General features: G+C 40.2%; 1 protein-coding gene across 3 annotated transcripts; it reads left to right on the forward strand.

Moving 5' to 3' along the window:
* Positions 1-1,890: 1,890 nt before the first annotated feature.
* Positions 1,891-21,549, forward strand: RAB33B (RAB33B, member RAS oncogene family). 3 transcript variants are annotated; one of them, XM_044384329.3, is made up of 3 exons: positions 1,891-5,901; positions 6,096-6,363; positions 18,736-21,549. In XM_044384329.3, the coding sequence occupies exons 2-3, from the start codon at positions 6,115-6,117 to the stop codon at positions 19,174-19,176; spliced, it is 690 nt and encodes a 229-aa protein (XP_044240264.1). In that variant the 5' UTR covers positions 1,891-5,901; positions 6,096-6,114; the 3' UTR covers positions 19,177-21,549. The 3 variants fall into 3 exon arrangements, with proteins under 3 accessions (XP_044240264.1, XP_026355159.1, XP_048068254.1); XM_026499374.4 differs by having other exon boundaries at positions 1,891-5,853; XM_048212297.2 differs by lacking the exon at positions 1,891-5,901 and having other exon boundaries at positions 5,909-6,363.
* The last annotated feature ends 369 nt before the right edge of the window (positions 21,550-21,918 follow it).

Genomic DNA, 21,918 nt, shown 5'->3' on the forward strand with positions numbered 1-21,918 from the left:
TCTCAGTCTCTTGGGGACCAATGATGCCCTTTAGAGCATGTCTCATGCAGATTATAGCTGTCTGGCAGTAGGGTTCCTCAAAGAACCTTACCAGCCATCCTTTTAGGAGAAAATGTTTGATATCCTTTATTCGTATCCTTCTAGTCCTAATTTACCAAGGATTTTTACATTAGACATGGATGTTAAATTCTATATCAAATACCTTTTTAGCATCTGTAGATATGATGACATATTTTTCTCCTCTAAGCTTTTATTAAGAATTGTTCTATCACCTAGATTCATTAAATATTTTTCCTTTGCCAGCTGGCACAGTGTTAAGCTATGTCAGTAGAGGACGCTGGAAAGAATTTTCCTTACTAGTTCTTGCTTTCTTGGCTGGCACCTGCAAACACATAGCTTCTCTAGCACCCCCTATCCTGCATTGCCTACAGCTTTTCCTTGCCTGGCTCCTACAGTACAGGCGGCTTCCTAGTGCCTGGCTCTTGCAGTGCAAGTGGCTTCACCAGCACCGGGCTCCTGCAGTATGGGCAATTTCTCCAGCACCCAGCAGCTTCCCAGACCCACCTTCAGACTGTTTTGTAGCAAAATGGCTTCTGCAAGATACCTACCCACGAACAGTTTTCTCTGGCACCCTAGAGGGTGGACTTTGAGCAAGTTCCAAAGGGTGGATTACCGTCATGTTTCATTGGCACAGTACCACAGCAAATCCTTTACCAATCATTAAGCCAGGGCCTTGCCCTCTGTAACATGGTCTAGATCTCAGCCTGGAGCTGGGGGCAGGGTGTGTGTGTTTGTGTGTGGGTGGGTGCTTTGGGGAGTCCATCTCTGCTTGGGGGTAGTAACTTCTTCTTATACCTGATATCCCTATAATGTTTAGAGTTCTCTTTACTTTGTATCAGCTAATCCCTTGTTACCTCAATTCCATCATAGTTAATAATTGTTTATATTAAACATTACATGGCCAAATTACTACATGGTTTCTATTTCCTGACTGGACCTCTACTGATACAATTTTCAATTATTTTTAAATTTATTGAAGATTAAAAAAAAAATCTCCCAGTTTGTGGTCTATCTTGGTGAATGTTCCATGTGCGTTTTGAAATAAATGTATATTCTGCCATTGTTTAATGTAGTTTTCTCTGAATATTGGGTCAGATGGATGGGTTGATAATATTATTAAAGTCCTCTTTATCATTACAGATTTAAAAAAATCTACTTGTTTATCAGATACCGAGAAGGAAATGTTGAAATCTCAGCTATAATTTTGGATTTGTCTATTTCTCTTTTCTGTTTTGTCAGTTTTTACTTCATGTGATTTTAAGCTTTGTTGCTCTATCTTCTTGATGAATTGACCTTTTTATATTATTAAATGTCCTCTTTATCTCTTGCCCTGAAGGTAGGCCAAATTCCTTTTCCTGAAGTCTACTTTGTCTGACATTAGTAGATATTCCAGCTTTATTCTGTTTGCTTATCTTTTTCCATCATTTTACTTTGAACTCATCTGTGTCTTTATGTTGATGATGCCTTCTTTTTTTTTGGCAAGCATTAGTACATAATTAGGCCTTGCTTTTTTATTTAAAGAGGTATGTCTTCATTTTATTTATTAAAAAAATTTTTTTTTAAGATTTTATTTATTTATTTGACAGAGAGAGACAGCCAGCGAGAGAGGGAACACAAGCAGGGGGAGTGGGAGAGGAAGAAGCAGGCTCATAGCGGAAGAGCCTGACGTGGGGCTCGATCCCAGAACGCCAAGATCACGCCCTGAGCCGAAGGCAGACGTTTAACCGCTGTGCCACCCAGGCGCCCCTATGTCTTCATTTTAATTGCAGTGTTTAGACAATTTACAATTAATTTAATTTTTGATATATTGTTCACTATTCAATCTACATTTTGTTTCTTTTTCCTCTTGTCTTTTGGGCTAATTTGTGGTATTCCATTTTAATTTCTCTGTTGGCTGCTTAGCTATGCTTCTGTGTTTTATTATTGTAGCTGTTGTTCTAAGTTTTACCATATGAATCTTTAACTTATCACAGTTTACCTTCAAGTAATATGATACTACAACACATATAATGTAAGATATACAGTGGAAACTCAAACACTGCAGGGGTTAGAGATGCCAACCCCCTTTTTCTCTGGTATTCTATTAAACAAGTTCCACAAACTGGGTCTTTTTATTAACCGCAGTATCTTTAGCAACTCATATAGCGCCTGTGTTTCATGTGGTAGGTGCTCAACTAAATATTTTTATGAATACATGGAGTTATATATAGTATTCTCTTATATTTAAAATTCCTGGGGTGCCTGGGTGGCTCAGTTGGCTAAGCGTCTGCCCTCAGCTCAGGTCACGATCTCAGGGTTCTGGGATCATGTTGAGCTCCGTGCTCAGCTGGGAGTCTGCTTCTCCCTCTGTCCCTCTCCCTCCCCCTGCTTGTGCTCACCAGTGCTCTCTTTCTCTCAAATATATATTAAAAAAAATAAACTTCCCTTTGGGGGCATCCGGCTGGCTCAGTACAGCGTGTGACTCTTGATCTGTGGGTCATGAGTTCAAGCCCCACACTGGGTATAGAGCTTACTTAAAACAAAAAAATCCCTTTGAATCTGAGCTTAACTTTTTCATTCTTAACATCTTCTGATTTAAAAATATTTGCCATTTTTATTTTGACACATTTATTTTATTGATCATTTCAAAGAACAAGCTCTTTCCTTTTTTGATCTGTTTTGTATTTCTGGATTTAATTCTAAAACTCCGTAAGCTAATCTATAAAATTATAGTAGCAATTTACTGTTTAGGTACTAAAATAAAACTCTGCTATTTATACTGTCATATCTCTTTTATGATATTTGGGGTTACTGTTAAATACAGTGGTATGTTAATCTGGTGGAGGCCAATAAGACCAATGCTGTACTTTTCTGGGAAATTAAGAGATCTGTCTTTAAGGGAGAGGTGACTCCCACTATCACCTGGGATGGAGAGGTAACCAGAATTGTGAGAAGAGTCCCGATATAGGCCAGTGATTTTCGATGAGAACAGGGAGGGGGCACAGATTTGCCCCTCAGGGCATTTGGTAACGTCTACAGAGGGTTTAGGTTGTTACAACTAGGAGTGGAACACTACTGGCATGTATCTGGTGGTAGCCAGGGATGCTGCTAACCATCCTACAATGCACAGGTCAGCTTCCCACAACAAAGCATTATCTGGCTCAAAACGTCATCAGGGCCGCAACTGAGAAAGCTTTATCTGGGCAAGCAAAAGAACTCTCCTTTGTCCTCTGTGCTCAGTCCTGACCCATGAGTGGAACTGCCTAGGAGCTATTCCATGGTAAGATCAGTTTAAAAATGGCTTCTGTGACAGGGAGGTGGCTTCTCTGCAGCAAACAGAAGCTGAAAATAAGTAATTACACTTTGTACGTAAGATTACCCTTATTTTATGTTTCTAATATTCATTCAGTTTTTTCTATTAGAAAAGTATTTTTAAATATATATCTAAATCCCTAAATATATTATAAATCTACACATCTAAACAAATCATTTATAATGTTCCAGTTTACGTCGTATCGCTAAAAGTTCAAATTTAGTCTCTTCTCATCTATGTTGCAAAGTACTAAGAAAAAGTTACATGCTGATACTTTGAGGTCAAGTGGTAGTGACAGCAAGGAGTGAAGAATTCCAAGGACAAAATGAATTCTCAGAAAACAGGGCTGCATAATCTATCCATTTTTCCCAATAGCAGAATCTTCGAGTATCAAACCTGGAGGTTCTGGGATCATTCAGTTACGAAGAGTGACATACTTCAGTCACACAGGCTCTCTCGAACTGCAAGCTGAAAATACAAAATGCTTCTTAACAGTGTCAAGTGTCGATAGTATTTCTTCTATTTAAGTAGTGCTGAAATGTGTATAATTGGTAAAGGGTTCAAACTGACAAACTTTATGCAAGAAATTTTCTCACTTCATTAATTTATTCATAATTTGCTGCAAAACAATAAGCCTTCCATCAGTAGTCAAGAGCTGACAATCTGGCTGGTAAGACACAACACGTAATTATGAAAGTGAAGATAGCATTCAAACACTAAAAAAGCAATACCCCAAAAAGCAAAGAGCATTCTGAACTGAAGTAATCAGGAAAAGTTTCACAGAGATGAAACTTTTGAAATATGAATAGGATTTGGATAAACAGGCAAGAAAATTAATTTCTGATACAGTTTAGTAAGAGCTAAACTGAAAAAGCTAGAATACAAAAGAGCAAGGGTCTTAGGGTGCAAGGAAGCGGATGCTTTTTTTTTACTCCTCCTTTGCAATTACTGATTATCCAGAGCTTTGAATTCCTCAACTGGTTTTTGTCCTGTATCTCCAGCTTCTTTGAATGGGATAGGTAAATTAGAGAAATATATTCCAAGGCCCTCTGGAATGTATCTGGGATGATTAATCTTCATAGAAATAACCTCACAGATACACAGAATTTTCCAGCCCATGTTTTAGTTTCTCTAAGAGGATACTGAATAAATGTAATCGGCAGACAATTCAACCAGGTGAATAAACTTCTTTCCTTGGCTAACATAACTTGGTATATTAGTGACCGTATAGTTTTTCTACAGCAACATAATTCACTGTATGTTAAGGCTATTGCAAACTCCTGTTAATTCTGGTCAGCCTCGGGTTCTACCACTAATTTCCTCTGACTACATTTTCATTTTACCTAATGGAATGAGCAATTTTTCTCCTTTCCTAGAACGTTTAGTGCTCTCCTATTCCCCTCACTCTATTTAAAGCCTTCCATGTCCTCCTCTCCATAGCCCTTGACTTTACAAGCGGCATGACCATTTGCTCAAAAAGAAAAAAAATGCAGTCTTGTCATTGCAAAACAAAACAACTTTTCACAAAACACAAAGTTTGCACATTTTGGACTTTTTTGTGTGAGTTAATGTGTGGTAGGTTTCATCTGAAGAATTCACGGTAATCCAGAGAAGATTCTTTAAGGTTGGGTGGTCTCGTCTATTAATGTTTTTCTTAAATGTGTGCCAAGACAACTTCTGCGTGCGCTCAGGAACACGGCTACATCATCGTCACCCAGGCATTAAGACATAACTAGGGCATAATGGGTTTTATTTTCACAAGAGAGGCCGTCTGGAAAACAACTCCCGGTTCAACGCTATGTGGCCCACATGTGATCGGCTCTACTTCTTGGGCCTGGGGCATCAGCCAAACGAGCCCTGGGCACCAGAGTCCCGCGGATACCGTCACATGGCCTAGCTGGCGTCTAGGAAATTCTCCGTGCCACGGCGGTAGGCGGCCTCGAACTCCCACCCGCTCACTGCCAAGACTGAAGGCGGCCGCACTCCGCGAGGCCCGGAGCTCGCCTCTCCCGGCGTCCCGCGCCTTCCGGCGGCGCCTCACGCCCCACCCCCTATGGTCCTTGTCGCTGTCCCAACTCCCGGGGTCCAGAGAGCCCGGAGGAGGCAGGGAGCACAGCTGACTCCGCAGTCCTTGGCTGCAAGCCAAGGGAATCCTCTTCCATCTGCAAGTTCGGGGACCCCCCGACAACGTCGACAACGGCGCCGAACCCTACATCCCAGCCTTCCGAACCTTAAGACCCCTCACCAGGCATACGCCCCCGTTTAAGGCGGCTCTTCGGCCGTCTCGCGAGAGACTGCCTAGCGGTACCTCCTTCCTTCCAGCTGCCTTTCTCTCCCCGCCCCCAGAGTGACTGCGCGGCTTCCTTCGGAGGGCGGGAGCCTTGGACGTGGCGAGGCCGGGCCAGCCGGTGTGCCGGGCCTGGGGCGCTCTGCTTGGCCGCTCTGCAGGCGGGCCGTCCGCACCCGCCGTCAAGCCCCCAGCAGCTCCGGTGCCTTTGCAGGTAGCCTGGTGCGGCCGGGAACGACGGCGGGGTGGAGCCGCGGGCCAGGTGGGAGGAGCGGCGGGACGCGGCTGGTGGGCGCCACACCTGCGCGACGCGGGGGCGGGAAGGTGCGCACGCGCGCTGCGGGGCTGGAGGGCGGTGGCTCCTGCAACATTGCGCAGCCGAGCCGGCGGGCCGGGCGCGCTCGCTCGAGGTGGCGTAATCTTTCTGTGTTTCGCGTCTCCTTTCCTCCGCCTCAGTTTGGGGCGGGTCCGGAGAATGGCTTCGGAGATGGAGTCGTCTCTCGAGGGAAGCTTCTCATCTAGCGGTGCGGTGTCAGGGGCTTCCGTATTTCTGCCTCCGGCTCGCTCCCGTATCTTCAAGATAATCGTGATCGGTGACTCCAATGTGGGCAAGACGTGCCTGACCTACCGCTTCTGCGCCGGCCGTTTCCCTGACCGCACCGAGGCTACTATCGGGGTGGATTTCCGAGAACGTGCGGTGGAGATAGATGGGGAGCGCATCAAGGTGAGCGGAGGGGGGACTGTCAGGGGAGGAAGGATGCCTTGGGATGCCGGGTCCCAACCCCGCCGTGGGTTAATCGCTGGCCCTGTACAACGTGTGCGCTCCGTCTTTTCTCAAGCTGATGTAGAGATTGGAGCTGGGGATTGGAAGGATTTATATATAGCAAACTTAAAAGACAGTGCTCCACAAACTTTAATGTCCCGCGATTTATCCGGGCAACTTGTTTGTTGTTGTTTTTTAAATGCAGATTCTAATTTCGGAGGTCGCAGGTGATGCAGACGCAACTAGTCCGTGAACCACACTTGGAGTAGCAGAGTGTGGAAGGTATCCGGACTCATTGACAGTGTCTCATGTGTTAGGAGTCAGTGAAGTAAGGCCGAAGGAAAAAACAGTGACATTTCTCAAGCATGGAAAACACTTAATTAATATTATTTATTAAACAATTGAGCACTGCCCTAGATATTGTGAAAGTAAAACCTTACTCCCTCTGAGGAAGTAGTTAGGTGTTCTCTTGCATGCAGTTTTGCTACAGAAGTTTCTGTATGACATGAGCTGTTTAGAAAAATCTGTTTTCCTGCAGAAATATTCTATACATGATAGTTCCTACTTGGTTTGCCGAAAGCACATTCCTAGCACCACCCTCTCCCGATTCTTAATTCTTATTGGTGGCTCCCGAGACTAGGGATGCAGTAATAGTGGAGAAGGTAGTAGGCCCAAGGCCAAAATTGGGGTTCTGAGGGGTTGGAATGGGTACATTGGAAAATGAGGAGCAATGACAGGACTGAGACCTTCTGCTGGTATAAACCGTAGACACACTTCTTCATTCCAGGCCACCACTAAGTCTGTAGCCATTGGCTAATACCCGTTAAAACACGCAGACCCCAGGAAAAGCTCTGCCTTATACTGTGTTTACTTTTTTGCTTTAAATTAGGAAATTGTGGGGGAAATAGCAGACTCATTTCTTCATTCCTACCCTCACATCCTTGAGGCAAGAACGATTTATTTTTTAGTTCTCCAACCACCGCCCTCCCCTCCCCATCCCCAAAGGGGTTTAAATGCTAATGATGTAAAGGAGAAATAGGATTGAAAAGAAATCAGCCTTCTATAGGCCCTTTTGCGGCTTAGTGTTTATTTTAATCTTTTATCATTCCATTCAGGCTGCCAGTGGTGGTCCTTTGGGTACTCTGTATTAGGGAGTTAAGAAAGATCTGTATATTATTACAGAGGAAAAGATAGATAAGAAGAGACTGAATCTTTTTCATCAGAATTAGGTTAGGGCCAGAATCCTTAAGGTGAGGGAAATAATGGGGCTTCTGAGGTTTGAGAAGGAGGTTAGTTTGGGAGAAGCAGGAGTCCTGGGAGAAAGTGCATGGGCTTTGGAGCCCAACCGGCTTGGCTCAAATTTGAACCTATGAAAGGGTAAGGATGGGCTGTGTGTCTTTAGATGGGTGACTAATTTTGCCCAAGACTTTCCCAGTTTTAAAACTGGAAGTCCCATATCCCAGGCACCCTCTCAGTCTTAGACGAATTGGGGTTGTTGGTTACTCTAGTCCTAAGGCAGGTTCTTTACTCTTTCAGAGACTCTTTTCTTTTGTGAAAAAATTGGGATGATAATACCATATGAGATTAGATGAGATTAACTGAGAGGATTACATGAGAACATATATGAAGCACCTGGTTCATAATTGGTGGTCTTAAGAAGATTCTTCTTCGTTGGTGGCTCAGCATCATTATTCCTCTTTGGCACCATTATTTCTGTGGCTGTGCACCCAGAGCGTCAAGTAGAGATAAAGTAGGGCATAAGCAGACAGCCGAAGGTGAGAGAAATTACCCTAAAAGCATGATTTTAAAGAACTAAGTAGAGGTAATGGAGGCAGGGGAGAAGTTGGGATTTTCCTCCTTTACCTACTTCTGGGTTGCCATTTGTATTTGAACATCTCAGATGTATCAGTTGCAAATTTAAGAGATACCTACATTGAAAAAATATAAAACATGTCTGATATCTAAGCTGAATACTTAACTACTGGGGTAAGTTCTGGCAGTGATAAGTAAGCCAGAACCATAAGTGTGATGAATCTGGGAGCACAGAGTTCATTCTTCTGATTGAGAGCAGTAAGGAGAAAACATTTTTTCCTGGGATGATTCCTCCTAAGCTTTAGACCTAACCTGTTTGGTTGGTAGAGACTGGATATTGAGTTTCTTTTTCTTGTAAGGCCTTAGCCATTGACTTGTACCTCCAACTTTTAAGACTTGAAAGATTTCTATTGTTTTTGAAAAGACTCTAACAGAAATATTCTGAGATTTCTGTAGTAGAATGGATATGACTACATTGGACATTGTTTTTGCACAAAGTTTTAAGAAACTAAAGCATTCCAAAACAACCATACATTATGTATTAGACTTTTTATTTTAAAGATTTAATTATTTATATAAGAGCAAGTGAGTGGGGGGAGAGGGAGAGGGAGAGAATTTCAAGCAGACTCCCTGCTGAGCGCAGAGCCTGATACAGGGCTCAGGGCTCAAGGCTGAATCTCAGGACCCTGAGATCATGACCTGAGCCGAAATCAAGAGTAGGGTGCTTAAGCGACTGAGCCACCCAGGTGCCCAGGACATTTTTTTAAAAAACTATTTTTAGGGGTGCCTGGGTGGCTCAGTTGGTTAAATGTCTGCCTTTGGCTCAGGTCGTAGTCTCAGGGTCCTGGGATCAAGCCCCCTGCCCCCAGTCGGGCTCCCAGCTCAGTGGGGAGTCTGCTGCTTCTCCCTCTGCCCCTTCTCCTGAGTATGCGCGCTCTCTCTCTCTCTGATAAATAAATAAAATCTTAAAAAAAAAGACAATAGTGTCTTAAAAAAAAAAAATTGAAGTGCATATGGAAGAGCTTTTTTCCATGTCCTGCTTCTGCTTTTTCTTTGTTAACCTGTAATACATCTTAAGTGCTGCTGAAATGTTCATACGTATTTTCTCTTTGGAAAATTTTTAGCCTAATCTGAAATAACATGTCTTTTTATTTTTCATCTTAAAGTGAAAGCTGGAAAGCTTTATGTTACGTTAGTAATAAAATGACATTCTAGACATTATTTTTACTTGTTTGGTTAAGGTGAGATATTGTGTTAAATTTTTTTTTTTTTTAAAGATGTACTTATTTGAGAGAGAGAGCGTGTGGACACACACATGTGAGTGGGGGGGAGGAGCAGAGGGAGAGAATCTCAGGCAGACTCCGCACTGAGCAGGGAGCTGGACTCGGGGCTCTATCCCACCACCCCAAGATCATGACCTGAGCCAAAATCAAGAGTTGGACACTTAACCATCTGAGCCAACCAGGTGCCCCATGTTAAATGTTTTCAGTTGTGGACTGGAAGTTTTTCAGAGAGCATGTCTTAGGGCAGTGCCCTTTCAGAATCAGTTAAAATGTTTTATGAAATGTAGCAAAGTCTATATTTGTTCATCTGTTCCTAAGTACTATATATGTATGGTTGAAAAAGGAAAATCTTAATTTGCAGAATTTTGGAAGTTGAATAAAATTATGAAATGAATTCTTTAAATAAAAACACATTTGATTTTTAAATTAAGACTCTCAACCCTAATCCTTATGGTCCTTCCTTGTATGTGTATCCCCATCATAACTAGCTGTATTCCTCTCATACAAGCATTTTACAATGTCAGACACCAACAGAATAATTAAACCCTCATGTTGCATTTAATCCATCTGCTCATTAGGGGTCAGGAGTTTCTATTTGTACATTGGGATGGCTTACTTATCAACTGTAGAGTTATGACATTTGCCATGCTAAATACAAGACGTTAATATTAAGTAAAGGAACATAATCAGAACACCTCTCCCCTCCATTGGTAGAACAAATATTTAATGAGTAATTATAGGAAAGATGACATTTTTGTTAGTCACAAAGAATTATGATACATCATAGGGGTTGGCAAACCATGCTTGAGGGCCAAATATGGCCTGCTGCCTGTTTTTATATGGCCTGCAAGCTAAAAAAGATTTTTACTTTTTTCAGTGGTTGGGGGGAAAATCATAAGAATATGATTTCACGACAGGTGAAAGTTATTGAAATTCACATTTTAGTGCTTGTAAATGAGGTACTGAAGTGCTCCTGTGTTCACACGTTGCGTTTGCCTTTGCGTCACAGTGGCAGAGTCGAGTAGCTCTGACAGACACTGTTAGGCCCCCGGAGCCCAAGATAGTCACTGTTGTGACCCTTTACAGAAGAAGCTTGCTGACCCTGATACAGCACAGGTGAATCGCTGTCCCAGAGTGATGACCGGCAAAAGCAGGCGATGGATGAGTGTCAGGTTATCGTGTGGATGTGGGCGGAGGAATCCTTTGTGCTTGGAGCGCTCGCTGGAGTCTCACCGAGGGAGGGCAGAGCTGAGGGGCCTCTTCTGAGAAGGAACCAGCAGGGTGCTCGACAGGCTCAGAGGTTCCTGTGGAAAGATGGCAAGTGGCAAGAATATGAAGGTGCCGGTGGCAACGTTTGTGAAGAGTGTGGAAAACAAAGCTGAAGAGTCTGGCTTCATTTTGTGTGCATGGTAAAAAGTCCAAGTGTTTTAGGAAGATAAACGTGGCAGCAACTGAGAATGAGTCCAGAGTGAGACTAGTCTGCCCCTGGACCTGGTTTTCTATCTACACTCTCTCCTTTGGCAGTCTCCTGATGTCAGCTGTCAATGCGTGAAGATACCTTCCGCATCTTTGTTTAGCCTGCCCCTCTCCTCCTCTCATTCTGCATTTCCTGCTGTCTTCTAGACATGCTATTTGGATAATCCCTCCTTTGCCTTGAATGTCTGAAGTGAGTTCATCTTCCCTGGCCAGTCTCCTTCTCCTGTTTCTCCCCACGTCACCTAGGTTGTCATGATGGTGTCCTCCTTATCCTCAAGGCCTCGTCCGTCTCTTTTTGTACCTAAATCCAGCTGGTTCTCTACATGCATGATTCTCTCATCCGTCCTTTCTTCAAAATCCTAGTTCAGGTCTTTTTTACCTCCCTGTGAACTGTTGTGGCAACTCAACTCATCTCTTACCCCCAGTCCTCAGTGGGCCTGTTTGGTACATTGTTGCCAAAACGCCAGATTAGTGTTGCACTTTAGGGAGATTAATGTCCCCTGTCTCAGTTGCCCTAAGTAGTTCTCCATTCTATTGTAAAATTCCAGCTTTTAAAAATTAATGTAGTACTTCCTTCATCTTGCTCTAGACTGCTTTTTTAAACTTTCTTTCCCATTAATTTCCTTCAAGTCCCCGATTATCTAGCTGCTTATTTGCCGATCCCTGTGTTCCCCTTGCATGCCTCACTCTGCCTGGAATATTCTCTTTGCTCATATCTCACCACATGTAATTCTTCCTTATTAAACTTAGTGTGTCTGTCAAAAATATCCCATCCCTCCTTTTCTATTCTATTTCTTCCTTCTATGAACTCCCTTCAGCACCTTACCTGAGCCTTTAAATGAGCTCTTCACTCACTGTATTATGTAGGTGTCTCTACCTCTTTTATTAAGTCTTGTTCAGTCTTACTCAGAGCAGGATCCATGTCTAGTAATGCCATAGACTTCTCTGAGTATCTGGCTCAGTTTCTAAACTGGTAGTACTCAAGGGATACATATTGAATGTATAGAAACAAGGAGATCAATTGGTAGGCTACTCTGGAAATCCAGAATTGAGGTGATAAGGGAAACTAATGGAAATTTGATAGCTGATGAAAGAGGGAAGATCCTTTGGGTTAATACCTTTATCATTTTCAGTCAAGCAAAAATAGTATTAAGTCAGTTTAGCCAGATCATTTCTAATTTTGGTCATAAAACTACTAAGATTTCATCAACAATAGGAACTACTCTTGGGATTTAGCAGATAGCTAGGTTGCCCTTTTTGCTGGAACTTTGTATTAGAATTTAAAGGAGAGATTTGTGAAATATTATCGAAGTATATTTTATGTTGTCCTTATGTGTAGAACGGAGGTAACATCTGTGGAAGTGTGCATTATAGCCATTTTTCATAAAACATGATTAAATTGGGAAAAATTGCTCTGAAAATACTTCCTAATTTAACTAGACAAAGGCAAGTCACTTCCTTAGGTTCCCAAGTATTTTTTTTTTTTTAAAGATTTTATTTATTTATTTGACAGAGAGAGAGACAGCCAGCGAGAGAGGGAACACAAGCAGGGGGAGTGGGAGAGGAAGAAGCAGGCTCCCAGCGGAGGAGCCTGATGTGGGGCTCGATCCCATCACGCCGGGATCACGCCCTGAGCCGAAGGCAGACGCTTAACCGCTGTGCCACCCAGGCGCCCCTAGGTTCCCAAGTATTATTCTCCTTTTTCAAGCACTGTGTGTCACTCTACTCATAGCTAAACCTCAGGACTTTTCTAAGCTATCATGGGGTTTATTCTCCACTGAGTATCTCCCTATCTGTCTCTCTGTCTTTTGGTCAAAGTTTTCTCTTGCCTTTTATGGCTGACAGTGTTTATCATTTGTCCTGTCCTTTCTTTGCTGAGTCTCTCTGCTCGTCCCCAGTCCCCTTGCCCTCGCCTCAGTGTCCCTTCCAGGCCCGAAGGTTGCAGACAGCATGGTGGTGTGCCTTTTTTGCCTGAGCCTTCACTGTTTCAGTAATTCTGTCAGTGAAATTTTGAAGCTTCTTTTTAAATACACCTTTGTGGGACACCTGGGATCATGACCTGAGCTGAAGGCAGACACTTAACCAGGGTCCTGGGATCGAGTCCTGCCTCAGGCTCCTTGCTTGGCCTGCTTTTCCCCCTGCTTGTGCTCTTTTTCTCTCTCTCTGACAAATAAATAAATAAAATCTTTAGATAAATACTCCTTTGTAAATGCCTCATTAACTTAGTCATTACTTTTACAGCTTTCCAGTAGAGTGTGAAGAGTTACTATTTCATAGTTCTTGTTTCCTGGAAGTCTTTTTTTTTTTTTTTTTTAAGATTTTATTTATTTATTTATTTTTAAATATTTATTTATTTGACACAGAGAGAGACAGCCAGCGAGAGAGGGAACACAGGCAGGAGAAGTGGGAGAGGAAGAAGCAGGCTCCTAACAGAGAAGCCTGATGTGGGGCTCGATCTCAGGACTCTGGGGTCACGCGCTGAGCCTAAGGCAGATGCTTAACGACTGAGCCACCCAGGCGCCCCTCCTGGAAGTCTTAATAGGGTAGAATGCATAGTTCTGAACAGGATTGATCGAAAGCCAGGTATTGTTGAATCTGTCCTATCCTAAAACAAACAGTTTTCTTATGGATAAATAGCCTCATCATCACTTTTATTGGGGACTTTCGCAGTTCTTTGAGGCAGGTCTAAATTCTGTGTAATTATTATTTTTTTTAAAGTTTAGTTTGTTTTTATAGAAGAAGTGGTTAGTTGTTATGGAAAACAGAAAAGTAGAACTAAAGGGGGAAATTGCCTTAAAGATAACCATGGTTATTTGGTATTATTTCCTTGTGTGCTTTTCATTTATTTATTTTTAACTTATATTCTTTGCTTAAAACATTATTAATCAATCTTCATTGATGAAATGGTTTTTGAATACCTGAGCTAAGGAAATGTTATTAAAAGAGAGAAGATCTTGGGATGCCTGGGTGGCTCAGTTGGTTAAGCGTCTGCCTTCGGCTCAGGTCATGATCCCAAAGTCTTGGGATCAAGTCCCACGTCGGGCTCCTTGCCCAGCAGGGAGTCTGCTTCTCCCTCTGCCTGCCGCTGCCCCTGCTTGTGCTCTCTCTTCTGACAGATAAATAAATAAAATCTTAAAAAAAAAAAAAAAGAGAGAGAGAAGATCTGCTCCAGTTTCTTTGGACAGCTTTTATATAGGTCATCCAAGTTATTCCCCAAATATCTTTCTAAATGTTAAAGATACAGTTTGGAGTGGGTTGTTTTTTTTTTTTATCACTCTAAAAAACTGAGATATAATTCACATACCATAAGATTTACCCTTTTAAGATATACAATTTAGTGGTTTTTAGTATATTCACAAGGTCTATATGTTCAGTATCATCACTATCTGATTCCAGAACTCCAAAAAGAAGTACCAGTACTTCATTCCCTTTTATGGCTGAACAGTACTCCATTATATGGACATACATTTGCTTATTCCTTCATCAGTTGATGGATATTCGGGTTGTTTCTACCCTTTAGCTATTATGAATACTGCTGCTATGAACATTTGAGTACAAGTTTTTGTGTGAACCTATCTTTTCGGTTCTCTCAGGTCCATACCTGGGAGTGGAATTACTGGGTCATATTGCAACGCTGTTCTGTTTTGTTTTGTTTTTAAACAATTTATTGAAGTGAAATTCAGATAACATAAGATTAACTACTTTAAAGTAAACAATTCCATGGCATTCATAATGTATAACCATACCTCTCTCCAGTTTCAAAATATTTCCATCACTCCACAGTATAGCCCCTCACCCATTCAGCAGTTTCTCCCCATCCCCCAGCCCTGGCAACCACCAAATCTGTGCTCTATGTCTATGGATTTCTCTATTTTGGATACCTGATATAAATGGAACCATAGAATATATGTCTGGCCTCTTTCACGGAGCGTATTTGGAGGTTCACCTTTGTTGTAGCATGGATCAGCACGTTATTCCTTTGTGCGTAAGACATAGTCCGATGAACTTTTTGAGGAACTGCCTGTTTTCTAAAGTAGCTGCACCATTTGACATCCCCACCAGCAGAGTATGAAGGTTCCAATTTTTCTACATCTCCACCAACCCTTGTTATTGTCCATCTTTTTTGTTTTTTTAATGGCTGTCCTGGTGTGAGTGTAAAGTGGTATTTCGTTTGTTTATGATTTGCATTTCCTTGGTGGCTGATGATGTTGAGCCTCTTGTCATGTGCTTATTGACCATTTGTATATTTTCTTTGGAGAAATGTCTTTTCAGATTCTTTGCCAGTTTTTTGATTGGTTTATTTGTCCTTTTATTATTGAGTTGTAGGAGGTCTTAAATATTTTGGTTGGTAGACCCCTATCAGATATTATTTGCAGGTATTTTCTCCCATTCTGTGAAAAGACTTTTAGTATAATATTCTTTGAAACACAAACACTTTTAATTTTGATGAAGTCCAGTTTATCTATTTTTTCTTTGATTGCTTGTGCTTTAGATGTCATATATTAGAAACTTGTCTAACCCAGTGGTCACAAATATTTATCCCTATGTTTTCTAAGAATTTTGTAGTTTCAGCTCTTAAATCTAGGGTTTTTTAAATCCTTTTTGAATAAGTTTTTATATATGGTGTGAGGTAGGAGGTCCAACCTCATGTTTTGTATGTTGTCCCAGAACCATTTGTTAAGACAACTGTTCTTTCCCTTATTGAATTTTCTCAGTACTCTTGTAGAAAATCAGTTGAACACAGATAGATGGATTTATTTCTGGACTCTAAGTTTTGTTCTGTTGATCTGTATGTCTGATCTTATTCCAGTGACACACAGTCTTGATTATTGTAGCTTTGTGTAATATGCTTTGATATCTCTAGGAGCATTTTTAATTGTATGTTGAGTGTTTTTATTCTTAACCTGTTAGTTGGGGTAAAAAAGTTGTATTTTTGTAAAGGAAAGTTGTATTTCTGAAGAATTATATACTTACTTTATCAGCTCTTTGCATACTCAGTGTAGCTAGTCTACGAGTGCTTATTTTATAGGGTCTGAAACTAAATTTTCCTTTCACTGTTGAAGAAGCTAAGGCCTAGAAGTATAACAGTCACCTATGGCACATAGTAGGCATTGAATTAATATTTGTTGATTTAAATAGTGTTAGATGTTAGTAGTTCTTAGTTTGCTTTGCTGACAACTATTTGCTTCTATCTCTGATTTATATGATACTGAGTCTTTATGGCCTATCTGCCATTTATATTGCTTACCTCACAAGGGGTAATTTTATAATAATTTATTTTGTGATGTGGTTTCTAGGAAGGCATTGAGGCAAAGCCTTATGATTTAGCGAGTAAATGTGAGTGTAAGGATAAAGGTTTTAAACAGTGTGCACGGTTAAGGAATTTTAGGATGCCATTCAGCTACAGGTAAGAGAAGTTCGATTATAATGATTTAACCATGTAAGGTTTTCTTTTTCTCATGTTATAAGGAGACCAGAGGCAGCAGTCTATGTGATGGTACCCTGTCGGCAGGATTCCAGGTTTATGTGGACTTCTGCCATTCTTGCGTGTGGCTTTCTTCTTCATGCTCATAAGATGGTTGCTGAACCTCCAGCCATTATATCCCGTGCCAGGCAGAAAGGGTATGGTGAGAGAGGCGCAAAAGGCATGTGCCAGATGCTCTGTCTTTTTAAAATCAGGTATCCCTAGTTTTCCTGGAAAACCCCACTGAAAGACTGTGTATAAATTTTGGGCCAGAACTATGTCATCTGGCCTCCCTTAGTTCCAGGAGAGCCTGAGAGATCAAGTTTGTGTAGTATTTTATATTTCGGCCTGGAGCAGAATTTAGTTTATGTTAATTAGAAAGAAAGGGAGAATATTAAGAAAATGGAGAGATTGGGTCTTAAAAAGAACTACCAAAAAAAAAAAAAATCAGAGTTGATAAAATTTATGGTCATGGGGGCACCTGGCTGGCTCAGTCAGAAGAGCATGCAACTCTTGATCTTGGGTTTGTGAGTGCAAGCCCCACATTGGGTGCAGAGATTACTAAAAAAAAAAATTTTTGTTTTTATTTTTATTTATTTATTTTTTTTAAGATTTTATTTATTTATTTGACAGAGACAGAGACAGCCAGCGAGAGAGGGAACACAAACGGGGAGTGGGAGAGGAAGAAGCAGGCTCATAGCGGAAGAGCCTGATGTGGGGCTTGATCCCACAACGCCGGGATCACGCCCTGAGCTGAAGGCAGACGCTTAACTGCTGTGCCACCCAGGCGCCCCCAAAAAAATTTTTTTTAAATTAAGATACCATGGAAGAGATTGGTGACCAATATTTTCATCTCTAATCACATTTTTCAAAATGTGTTAGTCCTTTATTTCATCTTAATTGAGTACTTACCATGTGCTGCTACACTCTGAGCACATTATAGCTTATATCCTACTTACTTTGTGGGCGATCTACAGAATCCCCTCATTTCCCTCTACTTCTGTGTCACTCTGTGAAAGATCACCAGTTTAGGCTTCCAGTCCATAGTCTGAATTTATATAAATAGTACAAGTCTTTCGGTCAAAGTTATCTAAGCAGATCTACCTCTAGTCTTTTCCACCCTCATCACTTACCTCTTTTAGGAAGCAAACAAAGGCAGGGTGATTCCGTGTTTTAAGAGAATCATAACACATGACTTGTATTTAGCTTTAGATATTATTTTCCTCACCCCCCCGCCCCGCCCCTATATTTCAGTTAGGAGATATTGGAATAGTCCTGTTGGTAGAGATGTTTAAGTTAAATAAGTGATTTTCTAGCCTTTTAAGATTTTCAAGGGGGATTTCATAGAATGTCTATATATATTTATGTGTGTGTGTGTATGTGTGTATATATATATACACACACACACACACACACACACACACACACACACACACACTTGGGTACTAGACCTAATGACTTCTAGCATCTGTCCTAAGTCTACTATTTTAAATTAGTCTAATGGAAGGTAGAGAAGGGCATATAGTAACCAAATTTATAGGAATTAGACACTTAGTTGGGGTGCCTGGGTGGCTCAGTTGGTTAAGCAGCTGCCTTCGCTTGGGTCATGATCTCAGGGTCCTGGGACTGAGCCCTGTGTTGGGTTACTTGCTCAGTGGGGAGCCTGCTTCTCCCTCTCCTTCAGCCTGCCGCTCCCCCTGCTTGTGTGTTCTCTCTCTCTCTATCAAATACATAAATAAAATCTTTTTAAAAAAAGGAATTAAATGCTTAACATGTTTGTTAAAACCTGATGTTTTTATTTAATATTTTATTTATTTTTAATAGTTTAAAAAATTTCATCTATTTATTTGAGAGAGAGAATGAGAGAGCACAGCAGGGGGAGAGGGAGAGGGACAAGCAGACTCCCCAGTGAGCAGGGAGCCCGACTTGGGGCTCGATCTCAGGACCCTGAGATCATGACCCAAATCGAAGGCAGACGCTTAACTGACGGAGCCACCCAGGTGCCCCAATTTAATATTTTAAAATCAGTTTTTGAGGCATAATTTTATCCAAACAGATTCAACTTACTGAAATTTAAATGCTGAACTGCAATATTGGTTCTGACACTTGCATTAATTATGAGGTAACTATAGTATCATGAAGTCCGGATCCCATAAATTACACCGAAAAGGCATTATGGAAGGGAACAAAGTAATTTAAGTGAAGAAGTACTAAAGACCATGCACAATTGATTCAAATTTTCAGTATGTATAATTAGAATGAAATTTTCAGTTTTCTCTCTTTTTTTTTCATTTTCAGATCCAGTTATGGGACACAGCAGGACAAGAACGATTTAGAAAGAGCATGGTGCAGCACTATTACAGAAACGTCCATGCCGTTGTCTTCGTGTACGATATGACCAACATGGCTAGTTTTCATAGCCTGCCATCTTGGATAGAAGAATGCAAACAACATTTGCTAGCCAGTGACATACCACGGATTCTCGTTGGAAATAAATGTGACTTGAGAAGTGCCATTCAAGTACCTACAGACTTGGCACAAAAATTTGCGGACACACACAGTATGCCTTTGTTTGAAACCTCTGCGAAAAACCCCAATGATAATGACCACGTGGAGGCTATATTTATGACCTTGGCTCATAAACTTAAGAGCCACAAACCATTAATGCTTAGTCAACCCCCTGATAATGGAATTATTCTGAAGCCTGAACCAAAGCCTGCAGTGACATGCTGGTGCTAAGTAACAGTCTTCGTTATACTGTCTCCTTTTGACTAAAGAAATACTTTTGAAGTATGACAGTGATAAGTCATAAGATTTAATCTCAAATATAAAGGATCATCCTGACATTTTACTATTTATCATTGTCATGCTAATTTTTGTATTTTGTATCTACTTAATTACGTTTGTCATTGTGACAACACAGGGAAAAAGGTGGTTTTCACGTGAGGTTGAAAACGAAGTGAAGGTAGGACGAGTCGAACGTCTTCCCATTGAGAGCCCGGTGAAGGAGGCTTCACATGAGAGCAAGCTGGTGTTTAGGAGTAATGGCTGTTCAATCCTGGGTCCTGGGATTGCAAAAAAGGTTAAGGGTTTAGGACATACTTACTAGGTATGTCCTTTGAATGGGAAGTGTTCTCAATAGGACAAAACTGGTATTTGCCTCTCCCTAGAGTTCTTTCTTTGTATTTTTGACGTATTGCATTATTATTGGTACATTTGAGAGCCAAGACGGTATTTAGTTCCAGTGTGGGGAGAAGGCATAGATATTTTCTGGTTCTCCGTGCATAAAGAATGATTGCCAATGATTCCAGATGCTTGGTATTTCTAATTAATATATCATTCAGATCTACAGAAGTCATTGTTATTTTTAGAAAAATAATTTGAACTGTTTTCTTACCAAATTCTATTAAAATATGCAAAAGTAAGTCTGACTTTATTGTAAATCAAGTGACATAATAAGGTGCTTTATACTTTATTTTGATATCTTTAGTGAAAAACCAATTGAAAGCATCGGAGGAGTTGTAACTTGAGGGAAAATAGGTAAATGTGGTTCCTGGCTACCACAGGAGACCCGTTCTTCGCTTTTAGTCATTTCAAGCCGTGTGTCTGGCATAGTATCTCTTGTTCTCCCCCACAGTCAGTCAATTTAATGACTGAAGGTTGAGTTAACAAATCAACTTCTGTTTGGATTGTAGCTCTGAAGGCACACCTCTAATTCCTAGGAGTCTACATATATTTCTATAATGTATTGTGTTACAGTGTATCCATTTTTAAAATCTTTAAATTTTATGGTCACAACAAGCTATTGCTCCTCAGTATGAAAAATAAAGTAGATACTAAGAAATACCTTGTCTCTCTCCCTCAGTGGTGTGAAGAGTAGTTCAAGACGTTTCTTACCCTAAATACATTTATTTTGAATTTAAGACTTTGCACATAGAAAATAGCAAGCTTGCATACAAAGCTATTACATGAATGGAATGTAAGCCATGAACTTTAACTGAAGTGTGCACATTCACGAATTCTGGTAGATTGCTGTCCTTGATAATTTTAGAGAAAATTAAGCCAAAAGATGATTATACTTATAATATTTTCAGAATGTGGGAAATCAATTAAATATGTAATCTAATCTAGTTTAGAATTTTTGTTTAATCATCATGGTGATTCTAATGGATAACTTAATTATAAAAACAAGATAATGCTATTAAATGAACTGAAAGAAATAATTATAGGAAATAATTATTCAGTTTTAAATATTAGAGCTTAAGGAAAGACCAGTTGGCTTTATCTGTGTTTGGGGAAGATTAATCCATTTTTCTTATGCTAGAATTAAAAATGGCTTGAATTTAAATTGTTGATTTGTAACTATTTTTATAGTAAAACAAGGACAACTGTGCTAATTGTGGTGGGTGTAGCAGTTTTTTTAAAGAAGGGAATCTGTTTATTGCTTTTAAAACATTTTCTAAAGTGTGGGAAGAAAGTTTACAAACTTTCCAAGCACATTTATGTTTTTAAGTGCTGTTAATAATGGTTAAAAAAATAATTTAACTTTGTTTCTTTTTATAAGAACGTAACATAGGTATCCTTTACGGTTCTGTGAAAGAACTTATTTTTTCACTTTAATATTTATTAATTTTAAAATATTTGTATCTCATTTGTAATGATTTACTGTTTTAATTTTTTTCTACATGTTTTTATTTTTTAAAAGAGCATACTTACCAGTTGAATGGAGATAAAAGTTTTAGATATTTTCCAAAATATTTATAAAACACTTCATTGTTGAGAAATCACTTCCAGAATGGTGGCTATAAAACAAATAATTACAGATTTTTAAAGCACAAGTCGCACATTTTGTAACTCCTCTGTGAATTTATCTTAATCGTGACCCTGAATTGAAAACATCAGGTATGTTTTGGGAAAGTCTCAGTTTGAGAACAACGGAAGGAAGCTAATCCGGAATCTAGTGTAATTAGTTATTAATGATGACGCTTTATTGACAGTATATTGCTAATATGTTTCCTCGTGAAATCTAAAGTTGAATAAGTTCATTGTGGAGTAGTGTCATTGTAACGTTTCCTTTATGACGTTCAATAAACCAGCTTTGCCATAAAGAAATTATGTTTCATTCCCTTTGTTTGGTTATTAGGATGATTACAGAGTAAAACAAAAAAATCTTTTTTCCCCTCTGGCTTCCACGTAATGTATAATACATTAGAAACAAACAAATCTTTTTAGAAATACATTTGGGGTTAAAGAACTTTTTGGGAAAAACCCTAAATATTAAAATTAGCCGATAAGGGTAGGTTTTTCATTTGTGTGACTGAGTAATCAGCGTGTTTAAGAGTACTTCAGGGCAAACAGAAACACTGGAAGAGTGGTTGACAGCTCCAGATTTAGAGGTAAAACAATTTAACAAAATGAATAATTATAAAATGTATGACAAGAGGGAAGGAATTACGTTGTAGGTCTAAGATTGCAATTTCT

The sequence above is a fragment of the Ursus arctos genome, unplaced genomic scaffold (assembly GCF_023065955.2).
Source record: "Ursus arctos isolate Adak ecotype North America unplaced genomic scaffold, UrsArc2.0 scaffold_11, whole genome shotgun sequence".
In the NCBI taxonomy this organism is placed as follows: Eukaryota; Metazoa; Chordata; class Mammalia; order Carnivora; family Ursidae; genus Ursus; species Ursus arctos.